Source organism: Triticum urartu, chromosome 2, assembly GCF_003073215.2.
Source record: "Triticum urartu cultivar G1812 chromosome 2, Tu2.1, whole genome shotgun sequence".
NCBI lineage: Eukaryota > Viridiplantae > Streptophyta > Magnoliopsida > Poales > Poaceae > Triticum > Triticum urartu.
Window position 1 is genome coordinate 724,753,242 of NC_053023.1, and position 23,640 is coordinate 724,776,881.

Below are 23,640 nucleotides of genomic sequence, written 5' to 3' on the forward strand. Positions count from 1 at the left end.
GCACGAGTCGGGCCCAGATGCCGGGCTTTCGGCCCTGGGCCTTTTACCCCGGCTTCCCACAGGTTTACCGGTGCGGTGACTTTTACAATCTACCACTAGAAATTCCTTTTACCATTCACTAGAAAAACAATTCCTTTTACCAGAAAAACAGTCTCGTATTCTCCCGAAGCCGCACATAACCAGGCCGCGTCGCACGGCCGTCTTCCCCGTTCTCCCCCCGCCGCTCCCCCTCTCCCCCGCCGTCGCCGGCTCGCCCCCGCGGCGCAAGGCGGTGACCCTGCAGGACGATCGGAGCCGCGTCGCTCTTCGCCTCCTCCGCCCTCCCCAGCGCCGAGTAGACCGAGAGGCGGAGGCCTCCCCCGGCATCGCCCGCCATGTTGCGCCGGTACGGGCACCGACCTAGGTTTCCGCCCCGCCCCGCCGAATTAGGGTTTCCACGCCTAATGCCGGGCTCTCTCTCTGCTTTCGCAGGTGCGTGCGGGATCTGTACCCACTGCGGTCCCTCAGGAGGATCCCCAGGCCGATCTCCAGCGAGGTAATTAAGCGTCCCCGTTATGTCTCATGGCTCGATCCCCATTAGGACGGTCTCTGGTGGTTGCAGCTGGTCGAATTGCTTGCTCTGGTAGGCGTGTGCTGGGCTGAGAATTCGGTTGCTTGTGAGAGCTTACCTGGGATTGGTAGATTCGTTGATTAAGCTGTCAGTGGAGGGGTTGTGTTATGGGTGTTCATGTCTGATTAGTTTTTGGGAATGCTGCTCGTCATGTCATTTGTTTTAGTTAATGTAGCCCGTTTGTGTTCCTCTGATTTGAGATGAGATTAACTAAGGGCTGTCTGTGTTTGGAGCATGATGCTGTGGTACATGTGGCAATGTTTGGAACTTAATATGAGTTGACATTAGCTTAGTTGGTAATGAAAGAATCCAATTAGATTGGCCTGACATGAATCATGTATTTTCTACTTATTTTGCTACATATGCGGTTTGTATTATTTTTCATACGGAACACTGATTACTCGCAAACCCTTGATGAATGCTTCTAGAAGGAAATAGGACCACACCTTCTTGTGATACTTTGTAATGTTACGTTGTTAATTATTCGTTAGTAATATTGTCAGTGCAAACGCAAACTTCTACTGCGAGTTGATCGGACCTGTCAAAAGCCATGTCTATGTTTTTTATTCTATGTGCTCATCACATATATTTACATAAATGCTGTGATTTTCTATGTGCAATGAATGCACACAATTTATGTTATTAGGTTTGTAATGCTTTTGCAACCGCCTTTCCTCATTCCGTTCCTTAGCTTTGGAAGTTTGCACAATAGTTGGGAGTATTTTTGCATTTTTTTCTCTTTCTATTGCTGATAGGCCTGAAGTGCAAGAAAGTGACAGAATAACCTATTTATCAGGTCCAAAGTCCAACATTCGGTCAACTCAGAAGAAACTCAACAAAAGCATCCCAACAAGGTTCAGCACAGAAATCTGTCCCTGGACCTAAAGAAGAACCTTCTAAGTCTGGAAGCAAGGTTCCAAAGCTTCTGCTTGGAACTCTGCTTGTTGGTGCTGCTGGTATGGCCGCTTATCAAGCTGGCTACATAGACCTTCAGTTTATGGATGAAAAATTGCCTTCGACCATCAGGGAACAAAATCTCACAAAGATGTATGAAAATCTGAAGTCCCCTTTTGAACAAAAGGTTGATCAGAAACAAACCATGTTGGATCCAAAGAATGACATTGTTCAGGATACACCCAAGGGCCTTCCAGCTGAAGGGATTCCAACTGCCGGTGAGCAGCCTACTCCTGCAGAAGAAAAAGAAACAGAAACCGTAACCCAGGGAACACTGCCAGTTCAAGATGAGCATGGTGCTGATACTAAACTGCCGTCTCAAGATACTCTCTCTGTTGATATAAAGCCAAATGTTGTAAATAAGGCAGCAGGTGAAGTTCCTCTTGGACAAGCTGACAAGATAAGTAGCACAGTTTCTCCAGTAGAATCAAGCCCAACAACGGCTGAAGTACAAAAGGTTTGAGTTCGTCCTGAACTTGTTATATAACCACCGATTTATCATCATTTGCATGTTGATTGGTATATCAAAGTACTTATATTTTCTCATTCCAAATTGGTAATTCGATGGATTCTATAGGCTTAACAAGGATTACTGTGTTGCTTTTAGTTTTTATAGATTATACACTGTAGAGGTTATGCCATATGATTTATGCAGAAGAAATATCTAGAAATGGAGATCTGAATGAAATCCTCCAGTAATCTAGTTTTAAAAAACATGATTAGTCATGCAGCTGTCACAGCTTGTTGTTTAACAGTACTATCATCTATCTATGTTTGTGATTTCTGAATTTTTTATTCGATTGGAATTTGACATTTAGAGCTGGCGCTCTTGAGCAATTTTGAGTTGATAGTATATTGACTTTGAGTTATATCACTGTGAAGTTTAGAACCACTAGATTGTAAGTTACATTTTAGTAACACACCACCAGTTGTTCCATGCTGTTTCTAAGTATATATTGAATAAGGACGCTGGTAGAATCGTCTAATTGATAAATCCTTATCTGTAGGATCCATTAGGTGCTGATGTAGGTGAACATAAATCTCTTGCTGAGACATATTTACTACAGGAGGAGCATGATATTCCTAAAGATGTGGTATGTATTCCCACCTTTAAAAATTGGACAATACCAACATTGGAAGAAATACTTCCTATTGATGGAGAGGCTGCTAGAAATAAGTTGATGACACTTAATATTCATATTTCAATGTTTACTTTATCTATTTATGTTGTTAAACAGAGTGCTAAGGAGACTAAAAGTGATGGCATTGTTGGTGGTGTAAAAGCTTCCGATGATGGGAAAATTATGCTGGATATTATAGATGCTATTCATGCCGCTGAAAAAAAGCAGGCAGATACAGATGCTTACACGTATTCTGAAGAGAAAAGGAAGTTGAAGGTTTGTTATCCATTTGCACGTGATGTTTCTACTTAGCCATGGTCGTTGCTTTGTACACATCAAGGATTAGCAGTAGCTTAGCATGCCTATGTATTTTTTTGTACAGTATTGTTTTCCTCCTGTTGAGCTGTTTCAGTTCTCATGGACATCCAGCAGTTCCATAGCAGCTGCAGTGCTGCTAAATTAGTTCATGTTTTTATTGATAATGACAATAGTCATTGAACCTTTTGAGCATATATACTCCCCTATTAAAAAATAAGAGCATATTATTCTCCAACACTACAAGGCTTGCAAATTTAATGACACTTTCTTCTTTTTGCCCTAGTTTGTTTCCCCCCTTTCTTCGACATTTATAACTAAACACTGCTACTCCCTCTGTTCACTTTTGTAAGTCGTTTAAGACAGCTGAAATTGAATTGTTTTAGGTGCTGTCTTAAATGTCTAAAAGGTCTTACAAAAGTGAACTGAGGGAGTATTAATTTATCCCTCTCTTATTACCAAGACATCAATACCATGGATATCATGTTTACTTCCCTCTACTTCTCTTGGTTTCATACCATTCCCAATCCACTCGTGGCAAACAAAGTAACACCTTACATCTGAATGGACGGAGTAGCACAGAGTTGACAGTAATAATTTTTTCTTGGGTATGCTTGTGTTTTTTCAGGAAAGATACGAAAAGGAGCTGAAGGATACGAGGGCCCGGGAGCTCATGTACGCTGAAGAGGCAGCAATTCTGGATAAGGTGAGTCAGGCATGCTTTTTCTGGTTTCCTTATGCATGCTCAAGTCATGTGTACGCTTGTATGTTTCTTCAGTGATGAGCCAGTTTGCTAGATGTAAAATTGGTAATATTATTGGAAATTTCATGAAAACGACAATATATGGATAATCTTTTTCATTGTTACGTTGAGATGGCACTAACGTGATCAATCCAGGTATTTCTATGTATATTTCGAGTGTTCCACCCAACAAATATCGCGTCGACGTACGTGTAGACGTTGAAGGAGTAGTAGTTTAACAATATTTCTCAAATGTTAGTGAAATATGGATTAAATAAAATCAAAACATCAGAATTATATCTGCACAATGTGCATGCTTTTCTTCACTCTTGTCAGTGTATTTTAGTATGCACTATACTTGTATATAGTATCTTTTGTCTGTGTTTTAGTTTCAGATGATTGCTTTAATTTTGTGGCATTTTGAATTTCATGATGTTGCTTCAGGAGCTGAAGAAAGAGAAAATGAAGGCTGCTGCTGCAGTTAAAGAACTTCAAGAAAAAACTGAACAAAAGCTGATGGATGAGCTGCAGCGGAAGGTCTGTCAGATGTGCTTCGGTGTGCCATATTTTTTCTACCCTCCTTACATCAATTCTTTATGTGACTGTACTATGACTGACATAATAGGATGAGGAAGCAAGTCAACAAGTTGAGAAGGTACAAGAGTTGGCAAAAGCCGAACTGGCCGCAGCTCTTGCAAAGGAGAAAGCATCCCAGATCGAACAGATTGCTGAAGCAGATCTCAATGTATGAACCTGTACCATCTTTTCTTTTACGATGATAGGCAATGTTGTAAACAGCCTTATGAGGTTGGCATACTGCAACCCCAGTACCCTATACCAATACTTCAGGAGATGCGCGTGATAGTAGCACGTGTCTCTCAAATGCGGTTTGCTGAATTGAGCGGTTTCCTTGAAAGCTTTAGTGGTCGCACAAAAATGGTAATATCTATATACTGCTGGAGTCTCCCCTACAGCTTTCATTAAAAGTACAGATTATCTTAAGATCATGTGGACATATCAATTGAGTAAGTGCACTCCAGAAAATTCTTAGAGACCATGGTACTAGAACATGCTCACTTGCAATGAACTAAGGAGCAAGCGAATTGGTTGACTAGTGAAATTGGATGGATTTTATTGCAATCAAAGGCAGAACATTATCTAAGAAGGGACTGTTTTCCTTCTTTTAAAATAATAGGCGATCTCTGTTTGTTCTATCTTCTATCTTCCATGTATACATCTTCCATTGCTAGACAATTTGTGCAGTGTGTACAGTTTCAGCTTGCTTGCACTTGTTTACTGCCTTTTTGGGTTTATTTTCAGATAGATGCTTTGTGTATGGCATTCTATGCGCGATCTGAAGAAGCTCGGCAGAGTCATTCTGTTCATAAGCTTGCTCTAGTAAGTATTTCACTTTGATCCCATCATGTACTCACTTCGGAAGGCTGGAAGCTTAGTTATTATTGTCTAATCCTCTGCTTTCAGATTTCTAATGACATAATTCTTAATTCTCTGCAGGGCACTCTTGCTTTGGAAGAAGCTCTATCCAGCGGCTCGCCAATCCGGACAGAGGTCGATCAATTGCGTAAATCTCTTGAAGGTATTGATAAAGATTCACTGTTAGAATTGGCTCTTTCATCGCTTCCAGAAGATGTTCTCAAGTATGGATCAGATACCCGGATGGAGTTAAAACAGAAGGTAGGTTTTGTGCTGCAATAAATGTTCACATCTGCTTACAGCTTTTTATTTGTGTAATGTACTGTTGTTTAATATGAACTCAGTGTGAAAACTCAAGTAATAGTAATGCATTCCTGATTGTTGTATCATTTTGAATATTAGAGATCGCTATTTACTTGCAGATGTTAATTACTTGTTTTGTTTGTAAACACATACAAGTCGTTTCAGATAGGGGTACACCCTGCAACACACACCTTTCACATCCATACCTTTGACCATTATTTTTCTAGTTATATGTAGAATAACTATAATGATCTGCAAGTACTTTTGATGCCCAAAACAATATTCATTCCCATTTGAGAACCTGAATACTTGGTAAAAGTCATATCTCTATTAATCATGCAATGATGTACTGTCAGTTGTCATGACACTTATTGAGCAAAAACTAGTCTGGCTACCCTTACCATCATTTCTTTTTGCAGTTTAATTCCTTGAAGGCAACAGTCAGACATTTCGGTCTTATACCATCAGGTGGTGGTGGTATACTTACGCATGCTGTCGCTCATGTTGCTTCTAACATCAAGGTGTGTTGATACAGGCAACTTTCTACTGGTCAATGAGAATTCTATATTGTGGAACCTGAAAATTTTGTATCTGAATCTTCTGATCAAGAGCTATCTAATGCTACTATTTATTCAAAGCATTATCTAATTTCAAGTCCAGACATTGTATTGCCTCCACATTTTTCACTTGTACTCCCTCCGTTTCTAAATATGTCTTTCTAGAGATTTCAATATGGACTACATACGGAGCAAAATGAGTGAATGTACACTCTAAAATATGTCTATATACATCCGTATGTAGTTCGTATTGAAATCTCTAAAAAGACTTATATTTAGGAACGGAGGGAGTAATAGTTGTCCTAGTTGACCCCCTGGGTTCTCTCCACCAGGCTTGATAGAGCATGGTTATCCTTTGGACTCCTTATAGCAATGGATCCTTCTGGCATGGTTACAATCAGTGATCATCTTATTAGTAAATTCGGCCGTCCTTAATAAAAAATACCTGCACTGATGAGATACTGTTGAAATTACAAATTATGCTTCTAAATCTGTTGCAACTGGTTTCAGGTCGAAGAGGACCCATCTGGAGATGGTCTTGAGTCTCTCATAAGCAGAGTGGAAGACTTGATTGTAGGAGGAGATTTGACCGCAGCAGCTGACGCCCTGACAGGAGGGTTGCAGGGGACCGCAGCGGAGGAAGCAGCTGCCGAGTGGGCGAAGCAGGCAAGGAAACGCGCGATTGCAGAGCAGACGCTCACCCTGCTTCACTCGTACGCTTCTTCGATCACATTTTCGTGATCTCGATCATTGATGGATCTTTTTTTTTTCTTCTATTTGGCAAGATTTACATGCCAGCGCTGCAGATTTTACGATACTCACATGTTTCTCTATACCATGTCGCAAATGCATGGTCCTTGTAAACAGAGATAATAAATTTTGCCGTGTAGCCACTTGGTATTGTGATACTCCAGTCGCCAGACAAGTTTGGATAGATATGTCAAACCTTTTTTTCCTTCTTTTTACTGAAAATGTGATGTTTGTGGTCTAGCTGCTATGGCACAGTGTAAGGTTGCAGGGGGAGGAACGCTTATGTTGCATGCAGGAATTTCCTCACTGGAAGTGATCCACTGAAAGGTTTGAGTTCAGTACCTCTTTAATGAGGCTGGGCACAGAATAGCCGCTCTGACCATATATAATTCGGGCTTGGAAAACAAAAAGTTTCTGTGTAGAGATTACAATTTTATCAGTCAGAGTGCTCTTATATCTCAGTCCGTCACTTTACTATCTCTTCCAACAGGGCTCGGTTGCAACTATTGTTCAGGTGTATGAGCAACATGATTGAGCGAGTATTGTTTTTTGAGAAAGGAACAAAATACTAAAACGCTTAAATGCACGAGTTTCTAATTCAGTGCTCTGCATCACATACTGCCCATCCTACTTATCAAAGAATCAATAGCTTCAAAGTATTTTGTTCTTTGAGAAAACCTAAAAGCTTGACCTCCAGACCACCATGCTTCGAACCAACTGTTGTGCTCCACCTCCAGCACCGCGGTAGCCAAAGGAGGGATCCAATGCGTTTTATATTCACACGACCGCGGTAGGCAAAGGAGGGATCCGACGCGTTTTATATTCAGACGACCGCGGTAGGCAAAGGAGGGACAGCAGGTCTTCCAGCACAGCGTCCTCTAGCTGCTCGCCGGCCCGCGTCTCCGCGACCATTGTTTATATCCAGACGGAGGGAGTGATGAACATCTCTAATTATTTTAGCATGCAATATCACTCATACCAATTAAACAACCATGACAATAACAAATAATTTCAATCTCAAGTTTCTTAATAGGACATTGTCGGCCCAGTGGGAACCAGAGTATCACGAGCCGTTTGCCTGCGGCCCAGGAAGCGACACCAGGTGAAGGACTCAAGAGGCGACCCAACCATGGGAGCCGCGACGTAAGATGACTCGCGAGGGCCATGCCTCGTGAGGACCCTCTCCGCGAAGCAAGCACTACCGAAAACCGTCTCCCGCGGCAGGTAGACTCGCGAGGCCTGTCTCATAAGGCGGCCTTCCGTGAGGCCCTCTGTGGGGGGAAGCTGCGCGGCATGGATCACGTAGCTACGTGCCCACCACATGGGTGACACACCTGCGCAAGATGACAACAGTAGGGGCCATGCCAGTAGGCGCGGTCAGGGGAGGTTTCCTTTTTGGTGATAAAGGAGCAGCGGCGGCTACCTCCCCCCCAAAGCAAGTTCCAAAGCCTACCACTTCGGTGCGAGAAGACCACGAAGACACGGCGCACTAGGGCAGATGTCATCAGCGAGCTCACCAGCGCGTCATGGATAGGGTTTTTTCCAGGTAGAGACTGCTTTTGTCAGGATAGGACTGAGCGCCTGCTCCCCTTTGAATTGCCATTGTGTGGCAACCCTTCCGGCCAATATTTTCGAGGAAGAGGACCCAGGGTTTTTCGAGGGTTTCCCTTAGCTCAAACCTCTCCCTGACAGACATACATCTATTAACATCTAACAATTCAGACAAATTAGCGGGCATGGCCATCAAGAAAGTTAAAATAAATAAATCAAATGCACTAACTCTGATAATCACACATTAAACCCTAAATAACATCTTATCGTTTTCACTAGGGACGATCAGAGTATGGTGTCCCTGCTAGCTAGGGATGACATGATCTCTTCTTTTGTTACCCCACAAAATGTGTTGATCATTTCACTCCCTCCCGCCCAACTGTACAACCTTTTTCTAGACATATTGATACACGAATCAACATTAAGGCTAACAACGATAGGACCGTATAGACGCCACTACATATGACAACCATATATATTGCACCGTGAATAGTGAAGAAACATGTGTTGTAATAGGACGTAGGTAGAGTACACTCAGACATGAACTGCCGCAGTCCACTCTTCCTCACTCAGGGCTGGTGTGCCTGCATGGCCGGCTGCAGTGAGTGCATGCATGGCTGATTGCATAGTCATTTAGCCAATACTACATAAATAAAACACTGATAGTAAATCGTGCCCCTGGGTCAATAGAGTATTACCGCTTCATCACTTGTTAAATAAGAGAAGTGATTTTTCACTGCCATTATCATACGGTGTCATGCTTCACGTGCCAAAGTGGGATGCTGAGTGGGTGAACTCGTACTTCAAGGAAGCGCAGCATCCACTGGCTAGCTAGCTAGACGTATAGAGCATCTCCAGCCGCTGCTCCCCAGGAGGCATAAAAATCGCCGTCTGGAGATGAGCCGGCGGCAGAATCGGCGCTGGAGCGGTTGGGCATCCAGCCGTCGTCTCCAGGCACAGTTATCGTGCCATTCGTGGCCGCTTTTCGGCCCAGATAAGTAGGAAAATGGTCCGATATCGGCGAGAAACGGCCCATATTCGGCGTGGTTCGGTGTTGAATTTTCAATATAAACAATTTTTATCACATAGTTCATCACAGAAAATCAAATAGTTCAACAAAATAGTGCAACAACAAATAGTTCAATACAAATTATATAGTTCAACAAATAAAAACTCATATTTCATCACACGTCGAGCCCGACGTCGCCCTTGATCCTCCATAGATGCTCCACCAGATCCTGCTGCAGTTGATGATGCACCTGTGGGTGGATCTCCTGACGCATACTTAGGTAGGCAGTTCAGGTTGCCGGTAGCTGGTGATCAACTTCGGTTGGAGGACTCTGCCTGTAGTATGGTTCAGTGTCAAACACTGGCTTTTCCTGCTCACTCTCGATGATCATGTTGTGCAAGATGACACAACAAGTCATGATCTCCCACATTTGATCTTTCGACCAGGTCTGAGCAGGATACCGGACAACAGCAAATCGAGATTGGAGCACACCAAATGCCCGCTCGACATCCTTCCTGCAAGCCTCCTGCACCTTGGCAAAGTGAGACTTCTTGCCTCCTGGCACAACGTTTGAGATAGTCTTCACAAATGTAGACCATCTCGGATAGATGCCATCAGCTAGGTAGTACCCCTGGTTGTAGTGCCGCCCATTAACCTCGAAGTTCACCGGAGGAGAATGACCTTCAACAAGCTTGGCAAAGACAGGGGAGCACTGCAGCACGTTGATGTCATTGTGAGTTCCTGGCATACCAAAGAAGGAGTGCCTAATTCAGAGGTCTTGTGTGGCCACCGCCTAAAGTATCACACTGCAACCGCCTTCGGCGCCTTTGTACATCCCCTGCCAAGCAAATGGGTACTTCTTCCATTTCCAATGCATGTAGTCGATGCTTCCAAGCATCCTAGGAAATCCTCTTGCTGCATTCTGTGCTAGCTAGGATCCGAGCAGTGTCTTCCGCATTGGGTGTTCGCAAGTATTCCGGTCCAAACACTACCACTACTGCCCGACAGAATTTGTAGAAACACTCAATGGTGGTGGACTCGGTCATGCGCCCATAGTCGTCGAGTGAATCACCGGGAGCTCTGTATGCAAGCATCCTCGTCGTTGTCGTGCACTTCTGGATTGAGGTGAATCCAAGTTTGCCGGTGCAATCCTTCTTGCACTTGAAGTAGCTGTCGAACTCCCGAATGGAATTTACAATCCCGAGGAAAAGCTTTTGGCTCATCCGGTAACGGCGCCGAAATGTTTTGTCGCCGTGCAGTGGAGCGTCGGCGAAGTAGTCGGAGTAGAGCATTCAGTAGCCTTCGAGATGATGCCAGTTCTTTGCTTTCATCCGCCCCGGCGCCGAGCCACCTCGCCGCGGCTTTTCATTGCTCGCCAACAGGCCGGCGAGGGCGGCGAGGACCATGAGATGTTCCTCTTCCTGGATGCCGGCCTCGGCTTCCCCCTCCAGCAGCACGGCGAGCGCTTCCTCGTCGTTCGAGTCCATTGCCGAGGCAGGCAAATTGCCGAACACCTTGCGGGCGCGGTGGGCGCGCACTCGCCGCTACACTGCCCCTCCGCGGCCGGAATGCCAGAAAAATCGCCCAGCCGATGGTGGAGAGGCTGCCTCGGCGAAACCTCTGCTCTTTTTCCGGCGGGGAATGGGCTATCTAGCGGTGGTGGGTGGTGGGCAGCGCCGGGATCAGCCGGTTGGCGGCCGAGCGCGCGGGGGGTGGGAGACGAATTTGGAAGATAGACTTGACTTTTTGCCTGACAGTGTGGGCCAGACGTGCTTTTCCCTTGCGTAGGAACCCCCGAGTGCCCCCCAGTGCGTCGGGTTCGGCCTGCGATCACCGGGCCCAAAAACGGGCTGAGTCGGCGGATTTCGGCGTCCTGGGGGCGCGACTGGGGCGTTTTTTCGGTGCCGGCGCGGAAAAAGTCGCCTGGGAGGCTTGTTGGGGGCACGGCTGGAAATGCTCTTAGATATTACTAGAGGGAAACGCGCGCTTGGACACACCGTTTTTCACTTATTGGATAAGATTTTTATTTTAATTTGGTTGGCAGGCTGTTATGTTTGGCTGCCTTATTTTGGTTTTGCTTGTCTTAGTGAGGCCTTAGTTGTGTTGGAGTTGGCCTCACACCTGCCGCAGAAGCGCTAGCGTTGAAGCCTTCCCTGCCCTCTCATAGTCGGTGGGCATCGCTGCAAAAGCCGAGAAGGGCAAGGACCTTGGGCTATTGCCCAAGCCCACCCAATAGAGATAGGAGCCAGATGGGTGAGGTGTATTGGTCTTCGTGGTGACCTTAGCCTTCTTGGCCAGCGTGGCCATGGGGACAGGGCATGCTGCTGGTGGCCTTCGTGATCAGTGGCGGAGCTTGGGCCAAAATTCTGGAGGGGCAATGGGCTGAGGGGGGGCTAAGTTATGAGGTCTGGCCTTATTTTCCTGTACTTATGGCCCAAATGCCTAGGGGTAGTGATAGATTTCTTCATGGGATGGGGGGTGGCGGCCCAGGTTGCACTCCATGAAGCTCCGCTACTGTTCGTGATGACCTCCTTCAAATCGCTAGCCATTGGGTCGTTGTGCTTGGGTGGGCAGATGGCGCCGAGATTTGGCTGGAAGCACAAGAAAGTAATGGCTGGTGGTTGGACCTCTGCTCAAGGCGACGCTAAGAACATGGGAAAGTGACATGACCACATCAACCGAAAATGCAACTTCACACCTAAACGGACATCCCCTGTCTATATGGGTCGTCGATTGCTCTAAGATTCTTGATTTGTTTTGGCAATATACATCTTTAGCTTTAACTGTTATCCATGGAGTCACCCCAATGCCACTACAGGCACCTCCGGAAATTGTACTAGACCCACATCATAATCTCATTGGTTGCCCAAAGTTTCAATCCAACATAAAGAAACTTATAGCATGAGCAAGATTCAATTGACGACAAAGATAATATGAGGGGATACATCACACAGTTCAATTCCATTAACAAATCTGACCGCAATCAAGATCGGACGCTTACATGACCAGAGGAGAAAGATAGAACACAATGGCGGATGTACACCAAAATTCCTGGGGGGGGGGGGGGGGGGGGGGGGCACAAAATGTGAACATTTGAGGAGGAAAAATACTAATTATTCTTCCAACTAAAACCCTTTAACTACTCCCGGATCATCATAGCAGCAACAAGGGATGATGGAGAGGTCCATGAAGATCAAAATTTCCCTACAACATGGTGCCGAAACATGGCCAAAACCAAGATCAGCAAGTGGCAGCGGCGAACAAATTAGGGTTCAATTATGCCGGTGTTTTTCAGTAGATATGGAGCCAGGGCGTCGAAATGCGGTGGAGGTGATGCCCACGCCCCGAGCTCACGCGGTCACGCCAACGGTGGCGCGTGGAGGTTGTGCCCCCTCCCGCTCCAGTTGAACCTCTCACCCAGTGGCTCTTCTAGCTTGAAAATTAGCGTCCTATTTTTATTTTCTTTTTTTTGGATTCGAAAATTTTATATCCTGAAAATTCCAAGAAATAACAACTGACTCTACACACTAGATTAATATGTTAGTCCAATAAAAATCAATGAAAATATGCAAAACCCATGTATAAATTATGAATATAGCATGAATACTTAAAAAAATATAGATATATTTGAGGCATATCAGTAGACGAATGTATAAATCATCACTGACACCGTCAGTGATGAGTGATCAGTAGTAATTTAATTTGTAGTAGTGTGCATAGTTCGTGCAAGCCGGACATTATAAAACAAGCACGGCGATTGCTAGCTCAAAGACATGGTTGACTCTACCCTAATTACAAATTGAAAGTGGCAAGAATATTATTTTCACCAACGCACACCGACAAGTGGAGAATCAACCTAAGCGGGAAACATTTTCCTGACTAGATTAATCAAGGTTCTTTTCCTGAGTAGATTTCCATTTTTCGCTTGAGGAAACATTTTTTGGATAAAGGCTCGAGGAAATTAACATGGCCGAGATGAACTCATGTGGTAGTTGGTGGTAAGAAGCGTCCCTCCATAGCCAACCAGACCGTTGATATTAGCGCTTGCACTTGTTGCAGTAATGGTTTTGCGCGGACAACTCGGATGCGCATCGGTAGCAGAAGCTGTATCCACACCTACAATCGGCCGGAGAAAATCAAATTACTACTATAAACCAAGCCGGGGATGAGCTCAAATCATGCATGCATGCATGATGAGATCGAAATTTACAAGGAGAACGATAGATGATGGATTTGTCGTACCTGCATCTGATGTAATTGCACCCTTCCGATTTCTCCACGAACATCTGACACTCGGGGCACCGCTGCCAGCCCTCCTTGCCGACGAGACGCCGGAGCAAGAGGTCCTCCCGGCCGCGCTCGTCCGGCCCGAGCTTCTGGAACTCCTCGCACCCGAAGCCGTCGTGCCACGGCACGGCGCACCGGGCGCAGAAAAGCCGGTGGCAGTGTGGGCACTCCGCCTCGGCGATCGCCGCCGCCCCGGCCTCGCTGTCGGCGAGCAGGAGCGCCGAGCATTCCCGGTACGGGCAGTACATCCTCTTGGCGCCTACCGCGAGCTCGCACAGCAGCAAGCCCCACTTGTCGAGGAGGTCCGTGGGGATGATGCCGTGGCAGCTCTCCGGCTCGACGGCACCTTCCTCACAGCCTGGGTGCGGGCATTCGATGCGAGCGACCTTGTCGTCAAGCTTGGCGGCGATGTACTGGGCGACGCAGCTCGAGCAGAAGGCGTGGGCGCACGAGTTGACGCGGAACTTGAGGGTGCCGGGCACCAGCTCCATGCAGATGGCGCAGTCGAAGAGCTCCCCGTCAACGTCGACCGGCAAATCTCCATTGCCCTTGGGCTTGGGGAGGAGGTCGGCGGGCTGATGTCGCGGAAGCTTTCCGGCTTGGCGGCGGCGTCCTTGCAGTTGACGAGAAACACAACTCGAGCACAAGTCATGGGCGCACGAGGAAAAGCCGGGCCGTACACATGCGCATGGCACCACATGCATGCACTTGGCGCAGTAGAAGCGCCGCTTACCGTTGCCGTCCGCCGGTGAATCTTCATTGCCCTCGCCATCGCTGTTCAACGAGGGGTCGTCCTCGCAGTCGGGGCATTCGACGGGAAGAGCGACGTCCTGGAGCTGCTTCACAGCGACGTACTTGGCGACGCAGCTCGAGCAGAAGACGTGGTCGTCGCACGAGCCGAAGCGGGATTTGAGGATGATAGGCGCCGTCTCCATGCACATGGGGCAGTAGAAGAGCTCACCGCGGCCGTCCACGGGCGAATCCCCATTGCTATCGGCGATCAACATGGGGTCGCGCGGCTGGGGTCGGGGCATCGGGCTCGAGCCACGTTCTCGCCTAGTTTCGCTCGAGTCGACGCTGGCTTTGAGGATGTCGGGCACCGCATCCATGCCCATGGTGGTATGTTCGTTGCCGTCAACCGGCGGATCTCCCTCGCCGTCGTCGGTGATGAACATGCCGTCGATTCGCGGTGATACTAGGAACGTTTCAGGCCTGAGTGAGTAGAGTGGGCAAGTTTTGAGCTCGATTGTTTCTAGGCAATACAGATACACCCACACGCCGCGCGCGGTGGTAGAAAGAATTTAATTAACCAGGCGCGAGAAAGTAAAGAGAACTCACCTCACCACGAACACCACGACCACCGTTGCCACGGCGAGGACCCAGCAGCACCATGCCTTGGCTCGCCAGCTCAAGCCCGTTTCAGCGGCAGGCGGGGCTAGCGCTGGAGGTGTAGGCACGTGTGTGTCCGCCGGGATTGCTCTTGTCTTTGACGTCGGCACTGCGCCCAGGCCCAGCTCCTCTGTGATGCTCCTATGGTAGCAGTAGCGCACCTCTGGCTCTGTAGGCGCCAAGAAGGCCTCGCTCCTGTTCTTGGCCATGAGGCCTTCCGCCGGCTGCCCCTCGGCCAAGAGGACGAATAGGAGGAGAAAAGCCGCGGCGGAGGAGGACACGATCCCGGCCAACGGCATCGCGCTTCTCCGAATCCACCGTCGCTGTGAGAGTGCGATCCGTCCGGTCAAGGTCTTTCAGCTGTGAGATAGCCCCCCGCTCCGCGTACGGCTCAAGCATGTCCGCGTACGACTCGCCGCCACGGCAACACCGTCGAAATTTCAGCTCTCGTTCCTCAAATCAGCCGGCCGCCTCCGTCGCCGTTGCGTGGCCTGTTTCCCTTCCCTTTTTGCACTTCTTTAATCTATCTAGTAACTGGAATGTTTTGTTCCAAACCGGCGACGTTGGGGGGAGCCCGTAGCCGTAGGTGTAGTAAGTATTTTTTGCGTCATGGGGACACAATATGGGTCAAACGTGAGGTATTTCGGTACGTCAGGAAGACGTGCGCTGCTACCATCGTACTATATCTACGTTTTTTTTTTTGCGAATAATCGTATATGTCTACGTTGTTGCTAAATGCTTTCGCGGCTATGCGTGGCCGATACATAGATGAAAAACACGGCTGGAAGCTGAGCTTAGCTTGGACCGTACGCGAAATGGACTGGCTAGCAAAGGATATAGAACAATTAAACGTACCTCCGCGGAAACGCACACAACAGTTCTTTCGCTTTTCCTCGAAACTTCAATCTACTGCATCCGGTTTTTGCTAAGTGACTGTCGCTCGGGGCCCACCCATTCTGAAAATACACACTTTTTTACAACCGGAGATAACCATGTTATATGATACAAATATTTAAATATATGACTTTTTTAGCCAACTATAGTCAGCAACGGATTTAAGGGGGGACGAGCCCCCCCCCCCCCCCCCCCCCCCCCCCCAATCGCCCCATCCCTCGATAGCGATCAGTTAATCACTGATTACTCCTAAAAAAGTTAATTACCGAATCAACCTATGGTTGGACGCTTAGGAGGATAGTGGTATACCCTAGCCCATGAGGTTCAAGTCCTAGTGCTCACATTTTTTCGGCGATGCACGTTCAGTGGGAGGAGACGTTCCTGTCGACTACGAGGCGCCTATACGATGACTTCGTAAATCTTAAGATGCGTGCAACTATCGTAGGGTCTAATCCCCATGACCTAATCCATGCCGGCGTCGCTCCCGCAGCGGCTCGAGCGGAACCCCAGTCCGCCGCCGTCGTCACCCCTTTCCCGTGCCTCCTTCCCCTCGCCACCACCGAAGGATGCCGGTGGGCTAAGCCCTCCCGGCGGACGGCGGCGGCGAAGAGCTCCCTCGCGCGCATGCGAGCTCTTCTTGGTGGGGGAGGCTCTTCCTCCCAATCTGCGTGCCGCATCTTCCCCAGAAGAGGGAGACGACGTTGAGGACGATGTTGGAGACGGGGTCGAGGAGGCGAGGCCGTCGGTGGCGAGGGAGCGGGCTAGGCCCGGCATGGTCGCGCAAGGTAGTCAGTCGAACGCCTCCTCGTAGAAGTCGGTGATGAGGCCGTGGACGGCCTGTTGCGAGTCTTCTTGGCGTGCAATGCCGGTGCTGCAGCAGCAACTGTTTAGGCATCAGATCAAACCCTCCGAAAGCCACCAGAAGTGGATCGGGATGCCATCAGCTAATCTCGATCGATGACCAGGCACGAAGACACGGCGGGATTGGTCCTCTTTTGTGGCGGCGGAAGGCGTTGGTTCCGGATGAGATCGATTTGTTATCGTGATCGATCAATCCTCGAAATAGGCTTTCGCCCTGCTATGTAGATATAGCTTTCGCCCGATACATCTGTGAGTCTAATGCTGGGGCAAACAGCACAAGCACGCACAAAAGAAATAAAAGAGAAAGAAAAAAGAAACTAATGTCAACAGAGTCGGATCGACGAAAATGATGATGACCCGCAACCGTTGCACCCTTCAGAGAATTTCCACCACACTCCTACTCGACAATGACGACTCTGCTGCCCGGACTAGTCCTAAGTTTCCGCCGATACTCGGAGGGGCGTGGGGAAGGGGAGTAGCATACTTAGCAATGTTGCTAGGAAGAAGTAGAAGGTTTTCTTTTTAGATTTTTTTTGAGTTGAAGGTTTTCTTTTTCTTTTTAGATTTTTTTTTGAGTTGAAGGTTTTCTTTTTCTTTTTAGATGAGTAGAGTTTGTTTTTTTAGGGCCAAAAGCGCAAAAGGGAGTAGAATTCGGATAGGCCCGGCGTTTAGTTGGGCCAGCCCTACTGGGCTCGTGGCGTGCTGAGCGTGAGGCGGAGTCTGAGCAGGAGAACACATGATGCTCAGAATCCCTCAAAAAAAAACATGATGCTAAAAAAAAAGAAACAAAGCAGGAGAACACATTATTCGATCTCTATGACTCTATCCCCCGTAGGACCAGGCAGCGGCGGCGGCGATTATACTCGCAGACGGCAAGCCTGAATCCCCCAAACAAACCAGAGAGCGAGAGGATTTGGACATACCTCATCTTTGAAGGAGATGGCGGATGACTCCGCCGAGGAGCAGCAGTCTGAGTTCTTCAACGTGGTGAAGGAGATCATGTCCCTGCAGAGGGAGCGCAGGGACCTGCTCGCCTCCCTCACCCCCGGGGTCTCCGTCTGGAAGCGGCGAGGGCCAGGAGAAGAGACCCTTGTCCGGAAGCTCGCCGGGAAGGATTACACGGCGCCCGTCCAGGTCCAGGTCCAGGAGATGGAGACGGAATCGGCCTCGGCAGCGGAACAGCTCGGGAGGTACTTCGATTCTATCGTGCAGGACACGGGGGACCTGGGCCACCGGATGCTCTCCATGGCGGACGCTGTGGTCAGACCCGATAATGGTGCCACCCTCTCCTCGTCGTACATGGCCGACGAGCTGGTTAACTCGACGTCCGCATTAATGCACGCCTGCAAGGAGCTGTACCAAGACACCGACGATAATGAGCAGGCGGAAGCAGAGGAGGAGCAGAGGAACACATTCTTGGATCTCTGCGGCAAGTTCATGAGAGAACCCTTGAATTACGAGAACGAGTCGGCGTTAGTGGTTACCAGGGAGGAGGTGGAGGAGCACGAGCAGGAGGTGGAGAAGCAGAGGAAAATGGCGGAGGAGCTGCGTCAGAAGAGCATGGCGTATAGTAAGCAATGGGAGGAGAGGCAGAAGCAGAGGGATAGGTACGAGAAGTTGAAGGAGATGGGAAGCGAGGAGGTGAAGGAGTATGAGTTGAGGTGGGCGAAGGCGAAGGCGAAGGAAAAGGAGGAGAAGAAGAAGAGGCAGAAGGACCAGGAGGAGCAGAACAAGAAGGAGGAGGCCACAATGGAGTATCTCAAGACGGGGATGAAGGCGACCGGGGAATTATTCGCGGATTATCGGTTCGGTTGGGAGACCAGATGGGGCAGCAAGGGTGTAAGATGCGGCGGCTTCCAAGACATAAGCAAAACGTGCATCTTGAGTTCTTGACTCTCTGCTTGTCTGGAAGTTCTAGCATATCACTTAAATTTGTACTTTCTAGAACTTGCTTTTCTGTCTTGAGTCAAGTGCATATGAGTTTCAGTTTCTAGAACTTCCTCACAGTTCAAATCATAAGGAGTTTCAGCCTGCTTCTCTGTCTTGAGTCAAGTGCATATGAGTTTTCAGTTTCTAGAACTTCCTTACAATTCAATGATAAGGAGTTTCAGTCTGCTACCATTGTATTTTTTGATTTAATAAATCCACTTTAAGTTCATGTGTTCACTTCAAGATCTTACAGTGTTGTCTGAACTTTCTTACAGTTCAAATAATCACAAATTACATTGTGTAAGCAGTTGTAATTTTGGTCGAATTCTAAGTGCAAAGCGATATTTTTATCTCTGAACTTCTCTATTAGTTTAGAGAAACATCAGTTATAGCATTTAGACTTGTTTTCTATTAGTGTTTGTATATGGATTACTGTGCTTCTTAAGCTATTTTTACTGTCTAGTTGTACATGATTTACAGTGTTGAGTAAATGTGTTTTCTCTGGTATTATTCTCAAAACATCAGAAGTAACATTTGTCAGGGCTTGTATCTTTTTGCTTCATGGTTCAGGGTAGAGTTTATTTTCGGTGTATATATGTTCACAAGCATGACTTGCCGTTTAGTTTTTTTTTACACTGATCATTTCTATAATTCATGGTTCAGGGTGGTACTGTTTTTTCTACTTGTACTTCTGCTTTATAGGGTAGTGTAGTTTCTGCTGCTTTTTTCTTCTTGTATTTGTTTCATGATCATTTGTGAAGTTAAAATTTCTTTGCTTCTAATTGTAAGCACTTTTATCAGTCACTGTTATATTTAAAGACTTCTTACAGTTCCGATGTTCATGATTTACAGTTGGACTATTCATATTTTTGCTTGAAATATTAGTGCAATACTTCTCATTGCAAACTGAACTTAGAGTAGTCATACGGAATGTACTTGTGGGACTCCACCATTAAGCTTATAGAAAACTAGTACAAAGTGTGTCAAAAGCAAACCCACTAGAATTATTTGCAGGGCTCATATATACATGTTATTGGTTGTAAAATTCGAATCAAATTGTAGCAGATCACTAGCTTCCTTTCTCCTTGTATAAGTAAATGGAATATATTTTGCTTAATTTGGTTGCTCATATTAGATTTCTGACACTATGCACTTGGCTTTACTTTTTGCTCCAGCGACATTGAGCCCTATGCACTTTACGCATTACACACCCAATACCATCCCATCCTCTTGTGGTGTCACTGGGAGCACCTTGCAGATCTACTCCATCCAAATTCTTGAACTAAAAGGAGGATTGAACTGGCCACTCAAACTGTACGGAGTGGTCGCTGCTCGAGACACCGTGGATCGCAACCGCAACATTGTCTTCTCTCGGTCAAGTCTTAACTCTCAAGAACTCAATGAAAATGTAAGTATTGTATTCAGTTTTCTCTTCGTTTTCCATTGTTTCTTCTTTGTGCTTTTGTAGTCTATATTGCAATTAAGTAAGCAGTTTTTGCCAAACCATCGCAATTAAGTGTTAATGATATGATGCTTGCAGGGTTCTTCTTTATGTTTGACTGGTCCGTCTCGTGCAATTTTAGCTATGGGCCCTGTTGAGTTTGAAATTGAACTGAAAATACAAGAGAGAGAGGAGTCCCAAGACAAAGAATTGATCACTCTTAGCAAGCGGTATGAGGGTACAAGTACCTCCCTCGTGTTCGAGAACAGTTTGTGTGTAGCGGAGTTAAAATTTAAGCAGATTTCTGAAGCAGTCCAGGCCACTGTCTTGGGTGTATGCCTTGTTGAAGGGGACTGGCCTTTTGAACATGGATGCCGAGTTGCTTGCTTCTTATCTGCTGCTGCAGATGAAGTTGTGGTTGATGCAGATGAAATTGTGTTGCTTGATTGTCGCGGTGATGATGAAGAAGTGTGTGTAGGATCAGATGGTTGCCTTCATCTGTCAAGGAATGTTGTCTCAGTGCAATCACAAGGAACACTGGTAGTTGTCATACGAACCTACTTGGAGTCTGGTTGCGCTCCTCAAGATTGGAAGGTTGAATTCCCTGCCAAGCTTTGCCAGACAAGTGAGAGTGAATGTTTAGTTGGCAACAGTAAGGTGAAGATCGTTGTTGCTTGGTCCCTCCTTGTCAAGGAGAAGCAGGACCTCCTGGTGGATTGGCCAGGGGTAGAGCCTTGAAGAATTTGTGTATCATCTATGTACGTAAGATGTTCGACTCTAGCTTATGCTATCCAACTATTTGTGTACCGACTATTTAACTCTTGGTGGTTTGTTGAAACTTATGTGTACCGACTATTTAACTCTTGCTGGGTTTATATGTGTATCAACTATTTAAGTCTTGATGGTTAGTTAAAAAGTTGAAGTCTTTGTATGTCAACCTGCTTGCACTTTCATGCATGGCTCGAATCAGCTTGTCATTCTATCTGTTGTTTTCCCTTTATTTTCACCACTTTCACTTAGCTTCCCAGAGCAAGTCTCTCTCTTTACTTGATGGGTGCCTGCGGGGCATTTAGTATGCTGCTTGACGGGATCATTAAACAATGATTGAATTTTTTTTGCTAACCAATTCTTTCTTTTGAATCAATAGGTCAACTCCTGAGGATAGTCGAAAACAATTTTTGTAACATATGTTTTATTTGTCGTTTAAGCAATCTTAGTTTAATTTATCTCACGTTACAAACTTTCTTTGCTTTCCCAAATTACCCTCCCACTCGCACAACTCCACCAACTGCAACACTCGCTCCGAATAAGTAATTTTACCAGAGCTGGGATGTACCGGTGTTGGATCCACCGTGTACTTGCGTTGAAATCAGGTTAGCATTTTTCTTTTTCTATGTGCTTCTTCTGCGCAGTAGTCCTAATACCACCAAATACAATCTGTCATACCTGACATCTTTTCAGTATGGTACACTGTTGTGTGTTAGGGAAGAGAATGTGAGCGGAGAGAAGGGTGAGTGGTTGCATGCCTATACTGTTCTCTCTCTTCAAAATGAAGACTAGTATTTTATTTCATTGTGATAGTTAGAATAGTTCATAACTTTTGAAATAATTATTCGTCTTTGAAACTTTTTATAGATTTGAATTGCTCGTGCCAGGAACTTTAAAATAAGATATTTCAACTAATTTTATTTAACTGATTTCAAGAAAACATATTTCACTCAACGAAAAGAAACATATTTCACTCATTTAACTAGTTTTAGAAAACGCACTACACTCATTTACAAAAGATAGATTTCCCTCATTTTAGAAAACACATTACACTCAATTAAATAGGATACATTTACACTCACTCAATTGAAATACATATTTCATATGTTTCTAGAAACTGATTTCACTTGTTACAAAAGATATATTTCACTCGTTTCGCTAGTTTAAAACACATTACACTCATTTGCAAAAGATAGAATTCACTCATTTCAATGAATAAAGTTTACTCATTCCAAACAAATTATTGCACTAATTTGAAAATACGGATTCACTCATTTACAGAATGATTTCACTCTTTTGAAATACTAAGTTTCAGTCTTTTGTAAAATATGATAGTGAAATATGTTTTTGAAAGGATTTAAATCTTCTTTTTGAAGTATTGAAAACAGTTCTTTGATAGTTGAAATAACCAGTTCACTCATTGTGAAATAAGAAATTGAAATTGGAATAACTGAAATGAGATTGCAAAAAAATGTTTATGCCACTCTTTTGAAAATACTAAGTTCAGTACTATTTTTTAAATATGGTAGTGTATGTTTTTTACTGGATTGAAATCTTCTTTTTTGAAGAATTGAAATCAGTTCTTTGAGAGTCCAAATAATTAGTTTCAATCATTGTGAAAAAATGAAATTGGAATTGAATAACTGAAATGACATTGCAAAAGAAATAAAATCACTCATTTTGAAACACATATTTAAGTCATTTCAGAGAAATGGTTTCGCTCATTTCGAAAAGGTGATTTCACTCATTTAAAAAAAACTAAATTCACTCATTTTGAAACACTAATCTCACTTATTCCGAAACACATAGTTCACTCATTTAATAAGACAATTTCACTCATTCAAAAACAGATTATGCTCGTCTCAAAAGACCAATTTAAACACCGATTTCACATATTCGAAAAAACATATTTCATTCGTTTCAAAGAAATAGTTAGACTAATTTCGTAAAACTGATTTCACTCATTTCAAAAAACTCATTTCATTATGTTAAAAAATGATTTCACTTATCTGAAATAACAAGTTTCACGTATTTTACACCCAAAAATGTCTCATGTGTATGAAAAACATATTTCACTCATTTAAAAAAATTGGTTTCACTCAATTCTAAAATCATATTTCACTATTTTCAGAAAGCCGATTTCACTTATTTCAAAAGTTGAAATTTAAACATGTTTGAATATATTCAAGATTGATCTTGTTCTAAAGGTCTTGGCTCCAGGAGTTCAAATATATAAAAAGTTTCGAAAATGGAATTTTTGTTTTGAAGATATGAACAATTTAAATAGTGAAAAGATAATTAAAAGTGATGGATTTGGAGATGGAGAGGAGATGATGTTCAGAGACGGACAGGGATCAGGTGACATGCACCTTTGCATGTCACCGTGTGACTTGCGGCCCAAATTCATATTTAAACATTGTAAAAAAATCTGAAAAACTCATGCATGTTCATAGCACATATTAAGATAATCCCTAAAAAATTCAGATCAAAATTCGAAACATACACCAAGAAGCAAAAAAGAGAAATTCATATGTGAATAGTATACAGAGAACCATTCGCAACTATTCATAACAGATTTCTCTTTTTTGCTTCTTGATGTATGTTTCGAATTTTGATCTGAATTTTTTAGGAATTATCTTAATATGTGCTATGAACATGCATGATTTTTTTCAGATTCAATCCCTGTCCGTCAGAGACATGCATGTCAAAGTCTGTACCATAAACA

The 23,640-nt window shown here is 45.2% G+C and overlaps 2 protein-coding genes across 2 annotated transcripts; one reads left to right on the forward strand and one right to left on the reverse strand.

Moving 5' to 3' along the window:
- Nucleotides 1-143: 143 nt before the first annotated feature.
- On the forward strand, nucleotides 144-7,001 carry LOC125540150. The gene is made up of 12 exons (XM_048703739.1): nucleotides 144-385; nucleotides 472-535; nucleotides 1,407-2,021; nucleotides 2,572-2,658; nucleotides 2,803-2,961; nucleotides 3,629-3,706; nucleotides 4,187-4,279; nucleotides 4,368-4,487; nucleotides 5,063-5,140; nucleotides 5,258-5,437; nucleotides 5,899-6,000; nucleotides 6,547-7,001. The coding sequence occupies exons 1-12, from the start codon at nucleotides 375-377 to the stop codon at nucleotides 6,775-6,777; spliced, it is 1,818 nt and encodes a 605-aa protein (XP_048559696.1). The 5' UTR covers nucleotides 144-374; the 3' UTR covers nucleotides 6,778-7,001.
- A 6,038-nt stretch (nucleotides 7,002-13,039) lies between these two features.
- LOC125540151 lies at nucleotides 13,040-15,981 on the reverse strand. The gene is made up of 3 exons (XM_048703740.1): nucleotides 14,972-15,981; nucleotides 13,589-14,845; nucleotides 13,040-13,462 (listed from the first exon to the last, which is right to left on the reverse strand). Exons 1-3 carry the CDS (start codon nucleotides 15,319-15,321, stop codon nucleotides 13,384-13,386), a joined length of 1,686 nt encoding a protein of 561 aa, XP_048559697.1. The 5' UTR covers nucleotides 15,322-15,981; the 3' UTR covers nucleotides 13,040-13,383.
- Between the last annotated feature and the right edge of the window lie 7,659 nt (nucleotides 15,982-23,640).